Source organism: Balaenoptera ricei, chromosome 4, assembly GCF_028023285.1.
Source record: "Balaenoptera ricei isolate mBalRic1 chromosome 4, mBalRic1.hap2, whole genome shotgun sequence".
Classification (NCBI taxonomy): Eukaryota; Metazoa; Chordata; class Mammalia; order Artiodactyla; family Balaenopteridae; genus Balaenoptera; species Balaenoptera ricei.
This window is the reverse complement of record NC_082642.1, coordinates 19,452,358-19,469,381: the sequence shown is the minus strand read 5'-3', so window position 1 is coordinate 19,469,381 and position 17,024 is coordinate 19,452,358. Positions and strand designations below refer to the sequence as shown.

The window sequence follows — 17,024 nt, the reverse complement described above, 5'->3', positions numbered from 1 at the left end:
AATCAAACCACAATGAGATTATCACCTCATACCTGTCAGAATGGCTATTATTTTTAAAACTAACAAAAGATAACAAGTGTTGGCAAGGATGTGGAGAGAAGAAAACATTTTACACTGTTGGTGGGAATGTAAATTGGTACAGTCATTCTGGATAAACAGTATGGAGGCTTCTCAAAAAAATTAAAAACCAAGAGAGTTACTCATTTTCCCAGGGGAATCTCCCATGTATCCATGAGGTATACATGTTAATAAACTTGTTTGTTTTCCTCTTATTAAAAAAATTAAAAACAGAACTACCATATAATCCAGCAATCCCACTTCTTGATTTTGATTCAAAGGAATTGAAATCAGGATCTCAAAGAAATACTCACACTCCCATGTTCCCTGCAGCATTATTCACAATAGCCAAAATATGGCTACACTTACCCCCAAATTCAATGAGTTATATACATTAATATATACAGCTTTTTACATGTGAATTGTACCTCAATAAAGTGACATGTATGAATGAATGAACAGATGAATGAATGAGCAAACAAACAAAAAGAAAACACAGGAATATTTTCTTTTTCTCTTTTTGGCCACACTGTGCAGCTTGTGGGATCTTAGTTGCCTGACTAGGGATTGAACCCGGGACCCTGCCAGTGGAAGCATGGAGTCCTAATCACTGTACAGCCAGGGAATTCCCATGATTATTTTCTTTTTAAATCTCAGAGTGGCCATAAACAAAAGACTGATAATCTGATCATTTTGACCACATAAACATTATTAATTTTGTATGGTCAAGACCATGATAAACAAAGTTTAGGATGACTAGGAAACAGGGGAAAATAGCCACAACAACAGCAACAAAGGGTTGGTTAATTTCCATACGTTATACAAACTCACAAATTGGTAAGGAAATCAACAGAAAAAATAGGCAAAGGATGTGAAAGAGTTCATAGAAAAAGAACGGCTTTTTTAAATGTGAAACTTGAAACATCAAGCAGTGGAAACGCTTTACCTCTGCTAGTTAAATGTTAAGCTCTTTCTTAACAGTCTTGGAGAGCAGAAGCAGGACAACATGATTGAACGACTGTGCCAACTGCCCTTCCTTGCCATGGAACTATCAGTGATACAGACCATATGTAACTGGACTGATGTAAGGTTCATCCAGTGGAGGCCAGGCCACCCCCTCCCAGCCCATGAGAGCAGATTGTGCATAAGTCTTCCCAGTTCCATATCCAGTGACCTCACATTAGCAGCATGAAATCAGCCATGGTGGGAATATTTACACCACAGAAAATGGCAAATGCTACAAATCAAAGCTTTTTTAGTTCCAGACAACCGGTTGTTAAGTATTTAACATCACACCATCAGACCCATGCCAAATATCTTCAAAGCCAGAAGACTGTCACACTTTCTAAGAATTGTTTTCAACTGGGTTGGAATCAAAATGAGGGCAAGGGCATCCAGTAAGATACACGGCTGAATGTATTTTGAAAAAAATCCCAGGCAAATCTGACATTGCACACGTGTATGTCACCAGCCGCACCTGAGAACCCTAAGAACCCTACTCTATGCTTTCATGAATTGGCAGAAGGTCTGAAAATATAGAATTTTGATGTCTTTCAACTTCCCTAAAACCATAGAGCAAAACCGACAAACTCTGTTGGAAGACAGCACGGTTCCCTCCTGGCTCTGGGAAGAAAGGCACGGGGCATCGGCTCACCTGAATCTCCATCTTCTCCTTCAGGTCCCGGAGCTCCTGAGCCTGCCTGAGTCGCTCCCCGGGCTCCTCATCCTGCAGAGACCCGAGGTTGGACTTCAACACCTTGTGGGACTGCAGTGCCTGCAGTTTCTGAAAAGACCAGGGTGCAGTTTCATTCAGATGAAGATCTAATCGTGATGTTGTCTTTTATACCCAGAGCGGTGTCAGAAGGGCACACCTAACCCCAACCACAAAGCCCCAACCTGAACTCACTAGGTATCTGCATGCCTGCAAACATTCACACAAGTTCACACTCCCCTTCACTAGTGTTCTCCTGAGAGCTCAGTCCTTGTGCAGGAGAAGCAAATTCCCATGGAAGAACAGAATTTAAGACTGTCATTTCCATTGCGCTGAAATTCTGCTGTGCTTCAAACCCGGAACTTGCCTGACAGCTTTCCCATTTCTTCCTCAGTCTCGACTAGGCTGAAGAGAATCAGACTATCTGAGCCTGGAGGAGGGTCTCAGGCACTCCAGACCACTCCCTGAGGACTCCTGCCCTTCTTCCCACAAAGAAAAATCCTGGCTGTCACCAAGAAGGCCTGGCTTTTCACAGCTTGCAGTCATGTCACCAATGCCTAGTGCTTCCCAAGCTAATAGTGTATGGTGTGAAGGAAAAGGCATGGAAAAGTGGATCAAAGACAAGGTGCCCTTCCACCCCCCTATGGTTATATTTTTAAATATATCACTACTGCAGTGACAAAAGCAATTATCTCCATCTCTATTACTATATCAAACACATAAGCCCTATTAAAGCTTTAGAGAACAGTTAAGTCCCTGAGTTTAACTTCTCACTCTTGCTAATCTTTAACTCTTCTCAATTCCTGCTAAAGCAATATTGGGTCCAAGTGTTAACCATTTCTAAACCCCTTGAATATTTTTGTAGAGTCAAATGCTTTATCAGATGTATGCACAACTTTCGGCCCCTGATGTGTCACTTCTGTCTTCACACTGCTGCTTATGACACACCAGAGAGCTGGCTTTCTTGGCATCACAAACCTTCATGGTGTTTTCCTTTCAACTGGGGTAAAGTGGACTTACAGTGTTTTTCACAATCACTCTAAATGGAATCTTATCTGTTTCCCCATCCCCCAGAATTTTTAAAAAATAAATCAACAAGATAATTATCCAACTACACTGAGAATTTTGTATCCAGTTTGGTTCCTATACTTTAATAAAAGTGAAATAATAAAATGTCAGGTGAGAGGAGATGGGGGGGGGGAGACACACAAACACAAAAATACAACAGAAGCCATCCTATAGGGGAAAGGCAAAAAAAAAAAAAAAAATGGATGTTCCAGTTTAGGACAGTGTGATCCAAGTTAAAAGGAAACCATGGATGGTAGTAAGAGTTACATCCTCATTTACCACAACCCAGAATTCCCTAACCAAAAGTAACCTTTTGATTTTTGAAGACACGGTTTATGAACAACAACTCCAAATTCAAATCAATACCTAGGTATCTAACGTGTCTAGTCAGGGAGCACCATGTCAGGGGAAGCATGGGAGTCAGGGAGGTTCAGATGAGCTCAGAGAGGATGGGTGTGGAGCTGGGGGTTAGGAGTGTGGCGTCCACATGGCGGAGCAGCATCTCGTCCTCCACAGATCATCCCTGTCCACCCTGGGGGAACATTTAGGAGTGGGAGGACCTGGGTCGCTATCGATACACACACACACACACACACACACACACACACACACACACAGAGCTCTCACTGCACTCCCACCGCCCTCCATCCTCGGCTTTCCGTCTCAGATTGAGACCACCAAGGCTCCACGCATATCCTACAACAATCCCCTTCCAGAAAAGTTGTCTAGGTGTTTCTTTAGGCAAAACACGCAATGATCATGAGAAACACTATTACACAATTCATTTTCAAATCAAGAAAAGATTCTCCTTGATGTGCAGAGGACCAACAAGAGCTAAATACATCCTGAAAATACTTCTCCTCAAACATTGTCCCTGATACAGTTTTAGTTATACAGGTTTATATGGGAAGATACAGTCCACGGATAACTTTAATAAGGTTTTCTTGAATAAACTTAATAATATATCCAGTAGAAGAGCAGGGGCTTTGAAGTTTAAGGAGCTGGGTTCAAATCCCAGCTCTACCTCTTAACAGCTGTGTGACCTTAGGCAAGTTATGTGACCTCAGTGTCTTCGTCTGTAAAGGAGGAATGATAATAGCTTTTTTTTTAAAAAAAAAAAAAAAGAACTTTATTATTTTTTTTTTTTTACTTTTTGGCCACACTGTGCAGCACGTGGGATCTTCATTCCCTGACCAGGGATCCCTGCGGTGAAAGCGCGGAGCCCTAATCACTGGACTGCCAGGGAATTCCCTAAAAAAAGAACTTTCATAAAGAAATTAATAAACTAATGACACACCTACCTTTAGAATGTTATAGTTGTTTGGTTGTTATGAGGATTAAAAGTTAGTGTATATAAAGTACTCTGCACAGGGGCTAGAAAAGTTTCAGTAAATGTTAGCTATTATGCGTGACCTCCACAGACCCCAGCAGAGAGCCTGGCCTGTAGCCAGGGCTCAGCAAGTACTTGTTAGAAGAAAAATGCATTCATTTACATTTTGCCTCATTTCTTGTGCAGTGATGAAAGCCCTTTGCGAAAATAAGGATAATATCTCAGGAGCTCTTGCTATATGCCAGATAATGTTAAGTGCTGTCTATGTGTTAATTTAACCCTTTCAGAAACCTATCCTACAGAAAAGAAACTGAGGCACAGGAAAGTTAGGTAACTCGCCTAAGATCACACAGCCCGTATGTGATGGAGCAGGGATTCAATCCTGGGCACTGGCCTCTAGTATCTGGCCTCACAGTGTATTACCCACCCTCAACGGCAGATGACAGAGAACTAGTACACACAAAGAAATGAATTTTGAGAACAAATAAGCAGGTTTTCAACTAAAGAACTCTGAGAAGCCTTTTAGGTTGGGTACCTCTTCTAGCGTAGAGTTCTGGTTGGCAACACTTTTAAATTCATCCCAAAATAATTTTTTGAGCTTGTCTATTTCCCCGTAGAGCTTGGCCTGCTCTTTTTCTTTCCATTCATCAAATTCTTTCTTAGCTTCTGCTTCCCTCTGGCGAGTGACCTCTGCTTCCTACAAAGAAAAGCAAGAATAAGAGAATCATTAATTCCACATTATGACAAATATTTACCGAGAAACTGCTAAGGCTCCTTGTTTGTGCAAGCCACTATGGAGACCCAAAGAACATTCATCCCACAGTCCCCACCGTTGGGACCGGGAGTGGGATTAGTCTTATCTGAACCGTAAAGGCCCTTGAGGATGGGGATCACGTCTTTTCTCTCTTTATATTCCTCACAATGCCTGGCATAGTTGGTGCTCAGTAAATGCATGCTGAGGGAAGGAGTGATGAATGAATAAATGCCAGAAGGAGTGAGGTAAGTTTATGCATTTTCGTTCTACAAATATTTACTGAGTACCTCCTCTGGGCTGCCTTTGGGAGCTTATCCAGTCTTTGTCCTCAAAAAGCTAACAGTATATTGTAAGAAGTGAAAATTCAGGTTCAAATGCTCTCAGAGGGTGCTAATGCAAGAAGCTGCAGCTCTCTTTTGGCCATACAGGTCTGACCAAGTAATTGAATTTTCCTTGCCAAACTACCTAAAATCATTTAGCACATCCAGGAAGATGCCATCCTAGCTCTGACTCCCGCTCTATGAAAGAGCCAGAATTTTGGCCCTGTGGGATGCGAGTGCATCATGGGTCTCTCGGCTAGTCTGTGACCAAGCCCCCTGCCGTTTCCTCTCCACGCCCACCTGAAGCTGCCACTGCCTCTCCGCCGCCCTCTGCGCTTCCAGCTCCCCTTGGGTCCACTTCAGCTTGGCCCACAGCTCTTCCAACACCTCCTCCACTGGCTGCTCCTGCTTCTTCTGCTTTCCTGTGGGGTCCACTCAAAGAGAGGGTGACAGCGTAAGTCAAAGTCCGTGGAATGTATACCGTCACACCTCAGTCTGAGTACAGCTTTGCCACTTACATTGTACACTGACTTTGGGCAAATGACAGAACCTCCCTGACCCTCTGTTTCTCCAAACTGGAAAATGGACATAGTAATAGCACTTAACCCAGAGTTATTGTGAGGATGAAATGTGATAATGCAAAGGGCTTAGCGTAGTGCCTGGCAGGACAGCTCAATCCATGTGAACTATTGTTGTCATTTAAAATAACTATTTTGACAGTACTAACACATGGCAATGTGAATGCAAAATCAGCAGAGTAAGAGAAGCAGAGTACCAAATAGTGTGTACACACTGATTATTCATACAAAGAACATATCTACGTACCCTGACAGCAATCAGAGGGGAATTTAAAATAGTGATAATAATTGTAGTTTTAAGTTCACACTTTTCAGGAATATAGTGTAGTTTAAATGTGTGGTTTTAAATTTCCAATGAACAAAAGGCAGCATGCATTACGAAGAAACCTTGAATTACAGAAGAATATTCTAACTAAATCACATACTGATAAACTAAGAGTTAAGGGTTCATGAAAAAGACACCAATTGTACTTGAACATTTATTACTTTTTAAAGTACATTTAGAGACTATTAGATGGTACTGTTATTGAAACTTTAACCTTTTCTTTGAAAAGAAATATATGGCTTTTCTCAGATGGGACTTTTTAGAAACAAGCAACTTTTAGATGCAGTGTAAATTAATTTGGGTTAATTAAGTGATCTGAGGTGAGTCTGGAATGGGAGGGCTGGGTTATCTGAGAAGCCAGCTGCCTGACAATAAATTAATGAACATTAACGTAGCAAAAGTTGCCTTAAGAACATATTTTTCCTCTCCCTACAGCACTTTACATTAAGGAAATAACAAGGAATATGCACAAAGATTTATGTACAAGAATGTTATCATCATCTGATTTATAATAGGAAAATTTTTTAGTAGCCCACATAAATTGAGAAATAATTCAATTGTGAAATATATTATGATCACCACATGATGAAATACTATTCAGCCATTAAAAATCATGTTTTCAAAGATGATTTACTGACTTTGGAAAGTGTGATATATTCTTAATTGAAAATAAGCAGTGTCAAAACTGCATCCTATATGACTGTATTTGTATAAAGAAAAATAATGACTGCGAACATACCAACATATTAACTGCAGGTGATATTGTCCACAGTTTTTATTTTCTCTTTTCTACCTTTCTGTATTTAAATTTTCTATATCAAAGGCATATTTTTTCCAATTTCTTTATTGTGATAAAATATACATAACACAAAATTTACCACCTTAGCCATTCTTAAATGTATAGTTCGGTGGTATTACAAACATTCATAATGTTGTGCAACCATCACCACCATCCACCTTCAGAATACTTTTCATCTTGTAAAACAGAAACTCTATACTCACTAAACACTAACTCCCCATTCCCCCTTCCTCTAGCCCCTGGCAACCACCATTCTACTTTCTGTTTCTATGAATTTGACTATTCTAGGTACCTCATTTAAGTAAAATCATATAGTATTTGTCCTTCTGTGACTGGCTTAGTTCACTTAGCATAATACCCTGTTGTAGCATATTGCAGAATTACCTTTCTTTTTAAGTCTGAATAGTATTTCTTTGTATCTATATACCACACTTTGCTTATCCATTCATCTGTCAATGGACATTTGGGTTCTTCTACATCTTAGCTACTATGAATAATGCTGCTATGAATATGTGTACAAATATCTCTTCAAAGATATATATCTTTATCAGAAAAAAATATTTAATAAGTGGAAAATCTGTTTTTCTTTAGCAGCCTCCAATGCAGAACCAAGAAGAATTAGATATATAACAAATGCATAGTAACTAGGTGAATTGTGCTGTTTTAAAACTCTGTTCTTTGAAAAAGAAATTAAAATAAAGGGAAAAATATTTTATTCAATGGGATTTTTATATTTAATTTATATTACATTTTATCACATTATATTTTCATATCTATATTTATTTTACGTTTTAACAGCTATTTCTTATTGAACCTCAAAAAACAGATATAAAGTATGCAAACCTCTTAATGGGAAAAACATACAGCCTTGCTACTCGTTTTAGAATTTGAAACAGTAAAATTACAGTGATTAAGTCATAATAAGCTCATGACATTAAAAGAGTCAAAGAATTGGTCTGACTGCTCATTAAGCCCAGTTAAGCTTATTCATAGTCAGCACCAGAGGACAGCAAATTCCAGAAGGCTGGGAGGTAAGGGCCCTTCAAAGTCACTCTGTCTGACTGCCCCATTCACAGTGAAGGACACAGAGGAGGAAACACTGACCATGGTCACATAACAGAAGGGGACAAAGCTAAGACTAGAACCTACCTGTCTGACTCCCAGCCCTTTTTCTCTAAACACGTGGTCAGAAACCTTCCCCGCCCCACGTGGGATCCCCCCATCCTCAACTGGATGGTGAGGTTCTGAGGGCAGCTTTGGTGGTGCACATGCCCCTCACCCGCTGAACACAAGCCCAGGCCCTTGCACAGTCCCAGGAGGGCCACCTGGACTCACCACCTTCCACCACGCCCGTATGTCTGCGCTGGATGTGGCCCCGGAGAAAGGTGGCATTCATGAAGGTCTTGTCACACAGGTGGCACTACACAGAGGGAAGTAGTGGGAAGTGCAGGATTAGCTCACCTGAGTCAGCCAGGGATTCTCCCTCTATCAAAACTCTCATTCCTTGGGACTCCTGGGCTGCTTCACAAATGAAGAGTTTGATTTACTGAGTAAGGCAGTGACTGAACCCAAAATATATATACTATATATTTTATCCCCCCCCAATATATATATATATATTTTTTTTCTTTTTCTGAATTTTAAAACACTCCCAGTGCCGTGGGGAGCTAGGAACAATGATTAGTATCATCCTTAGATGATACTAAGGAATTTTTGTTGGTTTTTCAGGGCATGATGATGGTATTACGTTTATGTTTAAAAGTGGGATGGGAGTCCTTGCCTTTTAGAGCTACATAGTGAAATATTTACAGATAAACTCATATGACTGATACACTTCAAAATAATACAGGGGTGGGGAAATTGGGTAGAGGAACAAATGCGACAACATTGGCCATGAGTTCATAACTACTGGGCTGGAGAGTGTGAAGATGAGGGTTCATTTTATTATTCTCTCTACTTTCGTATATGTTTGAAATTTTCCACAATAAAAAGTTTTTTTTCAAAAAACACCAATGTCCAAGTCTCACCCAGAGTTGAGAACCACTGGAGCAAAGGGTAGTAAATATAACATCTGAAATTCCACTTCACTCTCCTCAAGCATTTCAGACAATGCCAATCTAGCAGATCATTTTTTCACTGTAAAACTTCAAAATTCTTCCAACACGGCTTTGCAGGCTGCCATTGCTAGTCAATTAGAGTAAGAGGGCAGATTATTTGCTGTCTTTACACAAAGGCAAATGTGACATAAATTGCCAATCGTCGCCCAGTACCAGTTTTCCCTTTTACCTTAGCAATAGAAACCTTGATTTTTAGCTGACTGTGAGGCTAATGAGAATATATGTCACCTCCTCCCTTACAACCAGGTGTGGCCATGTGACTAAATTCTGGCCAATGGCATGTAAACAGAAGTGGTATATGCAACCACTTTTGGGAGGTGTCATTAAAGAAAGAGCCATGCTATTCCTCACCCTCCCTCCTCCTGCTGAATGGAATGTGCACGTGAGAGGTGGAACTCAGGCAGCCATCTTGGACCAGGAGGCAGAAGTCACACAATGAGGCTGGAGAGAAACACATCCAGAACTGGGTCCGCGATTACATGCCACCCCTGGATTGTTTACCTCTAAACTTTGTTCATGAGAGAGAGAAGTAAACTTCTATCTGGTTTAAACAATTATAATTTGAGGTTTCCTGTCACCCACAGCCAAACCTAATCCAGATGGATACAGTCTGGGTTGACGGACTTTGCCCACTCCTGAGTTCTAAAGTGACACATGAATTTCTAGTTGTTTGAAGGAATATCAGCTAGGGGGGCAGGGAATATGTTACAAGGCATCTTATTACAAATTATAAGCCCGTCCCCTCATCCCACCCTTCCCTGCTTCCCCTTTTCCACCCCAAGCAGCACACTCACAAACCAGGCACCAGACTAGTCCCTCTACCATGCCAGCTTTGAACCTGGGAAAATGAGATGTTGGCATTGCAGTGGCCCAACTTGCTGCCACACGGACAGAGTCTTTCTGAGAATGGAATCCACACTGACAAAGAACTGTCAAGAGCTGCAGAGAGAGAAACTAGATTCTGGTGCCATCACCTAAGTCCCACCATAACCCTGGATTTTTCAGTTAAATTAACCAATAAATTCCTTATTGGCCTAAGCCAGGTTAGACTGCTGTTTTGCCATTTACTACTGGAAAGGTTCTGACCCTTTTATCATAATTAACATTATATTAATTATGTCAATTACCATTCAATCCACTAACATCATGTCCTAATGACTCCTTCTGTCCACCCACCCCCAAACTATGAATTTCTGTTAAACCTGAACCAGCATGATTTGCATCTTCATCCTCAGAGCCTGGCAGAGGGCCGGGCCACCGACAAGCTACTAAAGGGTAACTGTCCCCGATCCACCCTTTCCATAGAAAGAAACGCAAATGCTCAAATGCCACTCTGGGGAATGAACTGTCACTTGGCTGACTGATAGAGTCACTTTTCCAGAACGGGCCTGGCTCTACCAGTCCCCTGTCACACACCTCTTACACACACCTTTACACATCACACTCTCTACACACACACACACACACACAGCCTTCATATATACACACGCTCTCCATGAATACACACACCCTTATACACACACAACCCTTCATTCACACACACACACCATAAATATATCTTTACATGCACACTTCACATGCGAGCACGTTACTCACCACACACTCTACATACATACCTACACATACCACTCACAGATGTACCCTCCAATCACAAACACATCTTAGACACCATCCGTAAACACACACACACACCCTGCATACATTCACACATGCACACATGAGACATGAACTCATACACACACCTGCGACACATGTACAATCTACACACACACACACACACACACACACCATAGACTCGATGAGACACCCTGGGGCCCTCTGGCCACCAGCGGCATCTCTGAAATCTGCTCCCAGCCCCAGGGAGAATGGCCACAGCAGCCTCAGGGGCCAGGCAGTAGTGCCGCCGGGGGGGCCGGTGGCCGGGCCCACAGCCCTCCCGGCGGCCCCGCCCGCAGGATGCTCACCGCACGGTAGCTGTGGGCGCCCGTCTGCAGGAGCAGCTGCTGCAGGGCGCTGATCATCTTGCGCCGCCGGCGGCTCTCCTCCCGCACGCCCCTGAGCTCGTCGGCCTGGCGGCCCAGCTCCTGCTGGCCGCGCTCCTGCTGGCCCAGGCTGGCCTGCAGCCGCGCCTCCAGCTGGGCCACGCTGGCGCTCAGGCAGTCCTGGCAGTGCAGCAGGTACTCGATGCTGAGCTGCGCCAGCCGCAGCACCTTGAGCAGCGCCGGGTCCACGGGCTGCCCGCAGCGGCCGCACACCTCCCGGTCCAGGTTGCAGAAGGTGACGCTGACGATGGTCTCCTGCAGGGTGGCCACGTCCAGCTCCCGTGCCACGCGGTCCACGTCCAGGGCGCTAATGCGCCTCCAGTCCATCCTCTCACGGCGAGGCTGGAACTTGAAGGCGGGGAGAGTGTAGGCCGCGAAGAGGGGGTCGCTGAGGCCCTGGGCGGTGGTAGCGTGGGACTGCATGGACGGGGGGAGCCCTGGGCTGACCACCGGGGAAGGGTGCCACCAAGACCACGGCAGCAGGCACAGGAGCTGAGAGAGGGCCTGGAAAATGAGAAGAGGGTTGAAGTTAGGCCTGGTGCGTGTGGCTCCATGTACCGCGCTGGCCAGCAGGAGCCTGTAGTGTGCATGGTGTGCACTGACACAGCCAGAGCAAGGGTGTGGGCTTTATAACACACAAACGTGGATTCAGATCCTCAGCCTTGAGCAAGATCCTTTACATCTTTAAGCCTCCGTGTGTATTGGGGATCACGGGGCCTCCTCTTCAGGCTTGCGGTTAGGAATGAGGCAGCGAAACACCCAGGCCAATACCTGGCACATAGCAGGTCCTCAGTGAACCCCCCGCCACGCCCAAGTCCACTGTAAGAGTGCCTGCCAGAGGGCTTGGTCAGGAGGGAGCTGTCCAATGTACAAGCAGGTCTTTCTGCAACCCTACATTGACCTCAGGATGAAGTCTAATAACTTGCCACGGGAGGCAGAGTCACTTAATGGTGGACATTAAGTGGCTCTCCTTCTGTAATTGCAACACTTAATGGAGGGGTGCGCTACAGTTCCCAGTTTCCCCAGCTGTAAGGTGTCATCAGTATGACTATGTTCTCTCTAGTGGGATGTGAGCGAAATGATGTTCACCCCTGCCACGGGGTGGCGCTCAAGAGAGCAGCCGTGTCTCTGCACAGAGATTGTGCTCAGTCCACAATGGTCTGTTTCAAACCTCATGGTTTAGAAAACAGCTCCAGTTTGTTGTTAAATGACTCAGATTCTACTCACCACTCTCTTGTTAGACAAAGAAATTGTTCTCTTTGGGGAGTAACTTGACAGTAGCAACCGGAATTTAAAATGAACATTCCAGTACTAAGAATTACAATCTGTTCTACAGATAAACTCATACAAGTGTGCAAAGGTGCTTGTGCAAAAATTGTCATTGTAGTATTATTTGTAATAGCAAGTTACAAGAAAAGTACAAGAAAGCAAAGTACAAAGTACAGTGGGGATATGAATGGTATCTGTATACGATGAAATACTATGCAGCTATTGATAAGAATAAGGCAGTTTTTTATGTACTGATTGATATGGAATAATGACTATATATATACATATACATATATATCCATTTCTGTTTAAATAATATATTAATATGACATTTAATAATAATTAGCAAAAATAAAGGAGATACGTATATCTCACATATGTATGTGTATATGTATTATATATACACATATGCATAAATATATATATCTCACATTAGGATGTTGCCTATGAGGCAGGAGGGAAATGGGAATGTGAAATGGGGATAAATAAATAAAATAGACAGATGGTGCATGGGTAGGAGATGGATAGATAGACAGACAGATAGGTCTTACATAGACCAATGATGATAATGATATATATATAACATACACATATATGAATGATTCATATTTGTTATTCATATATAATCATAATTAAGTATACTGATTTATTATCCCTAAATATGGTTCATTATCTATATTTTTTAATAAGCATAGACAATTTCTAGAATAATAAACAAGCTGTTAGCAATGGTTATATCTGGGAAGTAGGAACGGAGATTAGAGGACTTTTATTTTCCACTCACCACCTCTCTATACTATTCAGTTCTATGCGTCATCACCTATTACTTTTATAATTTCTTAAAGAAAAATATACAATTTCTGCCCTTAAAGAACTTAGAATCTGACTGAACAGGAAATACATGTGACCCTATTCAATCAAGTTCTTTCTAGATCATGTGATTTACACTTTCAAGTACAGTAGAAAGTCAGAGAAGAAAAAGGTCATTGACCTCAGGAAGCTGAAAGGCCTTGAAGAAACAGTCAGGCTCGGTTTGCAAAGAGGGGAAGGCCTCCAGGAAAGGCCCCTGAGCGCCCTGAGCCTGTCTTCATCTGGGAAAGGCAGCAGTGGGAGGTGACAAGCCTGCCCCCACCTGCCCTGGGGTGCTCTGGGGACTGAAGGAGAGGCAAGGGAAGGGCGCTCAGTAAGAAAACCGGCCGCAGTGCGGCGAGTGCCAGCCTCCAAGCCAGACACACACTCTAAATGCAAACCTACCAACAGGTAGAACTATCCTCACTTTACAAACAAGGAAACTGATGTCTGGAAAGGTTAAGTGTCTTCCCCAGGTAGGGAGGCCAGAGCTGAAGTACAGCTGGAGGTGCATCTGGCTCCAAAGCTTGTGGACTTTGAACCATCCAACATCGATTCTTGAGGCTATTCGTCCTAAAACTTTGCTTGGATCAGATCAACAAACCTTACCCATCGAACTCATTCATTCATTCACTCTCCCCCTCCCCCGCTCCTTTAGAACATGCCTAGGTTGGCCAGGCCCGGTGCCAGGCACTGGGGCCACCGAGATGCATTAATCACACACCTGCCCCCCAGCCCCCTCCTCGGCAGCTTAGCATGGCTCCTTGCTGCCCCAGTACCAAGTGCAAACCCCTTAGCCTGGTCTTGAAGCTGCCACAGGATGCCACGGACCCACCTTTTCCGTTTCAGCTCCAATGTTTCCCTTTCCCAGATACTCCTCCCAACACATACTCCAGAAACAAAACCATCCAGCCACGAGCATCCCCACCACGGCCATGAGGAGAAGACCAGCTCATTCCTCTTAATATGTCACATTATTTTTAAAAAAGGAGGCAGGTGACATGACACTCACCATGCTCAGCTGCAAGCTCTGTGTCACCGGAGCCTCAGAGACAATTGCCACAACAAGCTGTGCTTTGGAGCACCAGCATGTTACCAGGTGTGCTGTGGGCCAGGGTAACAGGACACCTGCTTCCTGATCTCCCACAGACCAGGAGCTCACCTGAGAACTCGCTGTTTAACTATTTAACATTTAAGCTTTGGCCTCAGATGTTTGCCCACAGTCCCCTCTCTCATAATAGGGCCAAGAATGTTCCACCAGCCACTCTCTCAGCTCTCCTCCCACCTCTTCGAATGTCCCTTCCAGCCTCTTCCTTGAACAAGGAAGAGCCTACTATCCTTGCACCCTTCCTTTAAGGCAGGGTGTGCCAGTGCCCCTGTGACAGTCTGCTGTTCACCCATCACCCATCTCTCCCTGCACACTCTCCCTGGGGATGAGCTCACACGTACCCATAGCTTCAGCTACCACAGGCCTGCTACAGGCTGAGCCTCAGCCACTCCCAAATCTCCTTCTCACAGGCCTGTCTCTTGGGACCTTCAGACTTAGCCTTCCAATACTGATTATACCAGAAATTGCAAATCTAAATTCCACCAGGACCAGGAAGGTACTATTAAATGTAGGAAACATGCCAGGTGTAAGAGAAACCAAATACAAGCTTGATGATAAGTGGCAGCTGATTCCCGATCTGAGTGTCCGAGATACACGTGCGCAGTGGTTCTCAAAGTGTAGTCACTGACCAGCAGCATCAGCGTCAACTGGACACTCGTTAGAAATGCAGATCTGCAGACTAACGGCTTCAGAACCACTGCAGCAGGGAGTGTTGGGATAGGGAGCATTAAGGACTGTGGCAAAATGGGAAGTGCGTGCCCTGTTTACAAGGGGCAGCACCACTGAGCTTCAGCCATATGGGAAGTGATGTTCTGTGTTCCTCGTGGGCTAATTCCAAATTCACTAAGTAGATATTCAAGCAAGTATGGCCAACATGGTGAAGTAGGAAGACCCCAGCTCACCTCCTCCCACAGACACGCTAAAATTACAACTATTTACAGACTGGCTATCTATAAGAATGACCTGGAGACTAGCAGAAAAGGTTTTCCCCAACTAAAGATATAAAGAAGGAACCACAAGATGGGTAAAGGAAGTGGGGACGCAAATTAGTCAAGACCCACACCCCTCGGTGAGCGACCCACAAACAAGAGGATAATTACAACTGCGGAGGTTCTCCCCAAGGAGGGAGGGGTCTGAGCCCCACCTCAGGGCCCCCCAGCCCAGGGGGTCCTGCACTGTGAAGATGAGTTCCCAGAACACCTGGCTTTGAAGGCCAGCAAGGCTTGCATATGGGAGAGCTGGCACCAGCCCTGGGCCCCGCTGGCCCCCACAGCCAGCTGCCCCAGGACTCAACCCCGATCACCGGGGGGCTGGCAGCCACCACACGAGGCAGGGCCAGCCACGCCTACCAGCACACTCACAGAAGCCAGCCCAGCCACACGGAAGGGCCCACTCAGCCCACATGGCTGGCACCCATGGAGCTTATAGCCCTGGGGACCAGAGGGGAGTGTGGTACTCGGCTCCATAGGACGTTTCCTACCTAAGGCCACTTCTCCAAGATCTAGAAACAAAACTGACCTACCTAATACATAGAAATAAACACAGGGAATTAGACAAAATGAGGAGACAGAGAACTATGTTTCAAATGAAGGAACAAGACGAAACTCCAAAAGAAATGAGTGGAGATAAGCAATCTACCCAATAAAGAGTTCAAGGTCATGATCATAAAGATGCTCCACAAACTCAGGAGAAGAATGGATGAACCCAGTAAGAGGTTTAACAAAGAGTTAGAAAATATAGAGAAGAACCAAACAGATCTGAAGAATACAATAACTGAAATAAAAAACACCCTAGAAGGGAATCAACAGTAGATCAGATGATACAGAGGAATGGATCAATGAACTGGAAGACAGAGTAGTGGAAATCACCCAAGGTGAAAACTAAAAAATAATTTTAAAAAACGAGGACCGTTTAAGAGACCTCTTGGACAAGATCAAGTGTACTAACATTCACAATATAGGAGTCCCAGAAGGAGAAGAGAGACAAAGGGGAAGAGAACTTAACTGGAGAAATAATAGCTGAAAATTTCCCTAACCTGGAAAAGAAAACAGACATCCAGGTCCAGGAAGCACAGAGAGTCCCAAACAAGATGAACCCAAAGAGTTCCATACCAAGACACATTATAATTAAAAACGGCAAAAACTCAAGATAACGAGAGAATCTTAAATGCAGCAAGAGAAAAGCAACTAGTTGTGTACAGGGAACTCCCCTAAAACTATGGCCTGACTTTTCAGCAGAACTTTGCAGGCCAGAAGAGAGTGGCACAACATGAAAAGATGCTCAACATCACTCATCATCAGGGAAATGCAAATCAAAACCACAGGGAGATATCACCTCACACCTGTCAGAATGGCTATTATCAAAAAGACAAGAAATAACAAGTGTTGGAGGATGTGGAGAAAAGTGAGCCCTCATGCACTGTTGGTGGGATTGTAAATTAGTACAGCTTTATGGAAAACAGTGTGGAGGGTCCTCAAAAAATTAAACATAGAACTACCATACAATCCAGAAATTCCACTTCTGGGTATTTTTCTGAAGAAAACAAAAGCACTAATTCAAAAACATAAATGCAGCCCTATGTTCGTTGCAGCATTACTTACAATAGCCAACATATGGAAGCAACCTAAGTGTCCATCAACAGATGAATGGATAAAGAAGATATAGATAGATAGATAGATAATTACTCAGCCATAAAAA

The 17,024-nt window shown here is 43.8% G+C and overlaps 1 protein-coding gene across 11 annotated transcripts in view; it reads right to left on the bottom strand.

Moving 5' to 3' along the window:
* DZIP1L (DAZ interacting zinc finger protein 1 like) overlaps nucleotides 1-17,024 on the bottom strand; it is a 47,363-nt gene that overhangs the window by 22,114 nt on the left and 8,225 nt on the right. For 9 of the 11 annotated variants that reach the window (XM_059920258.1, XM_059920261.1, XM_059920256.1 and 6 more), the window contains 5 exons: nucleotides 11,024-11,605; nucleotides 8,278-8,362; nucleotides 5,541-5,674; nucleotides 4,702-4,863; nucleotides 1,712-1,840 (listed from right to left, as the gene is read on the bottom strand). In XM_059920258.1, coding sequence (XP_059776241.1) covers nucleotides 1,712-1,840; nucleotides 4,702-4,863; nucleotides 5,541-5,674; nucleotides 8,278-8,362; nucleotides 11,024-11,605 — 1,092 coding nt within the window. The remainder of the gene's footprint in view (nucleotides 1-1,711; nucleotides 1,841-4,701; nucleotides 4,864-5,540; nucleotides 5,675-8,277; nucleotides 8,363-11,023; nucleotides 11,606-17,024) is intronic. The other 2 variants (XM_059920251.1, XM_059920252.1) reach the window with 1 other exon arrangement.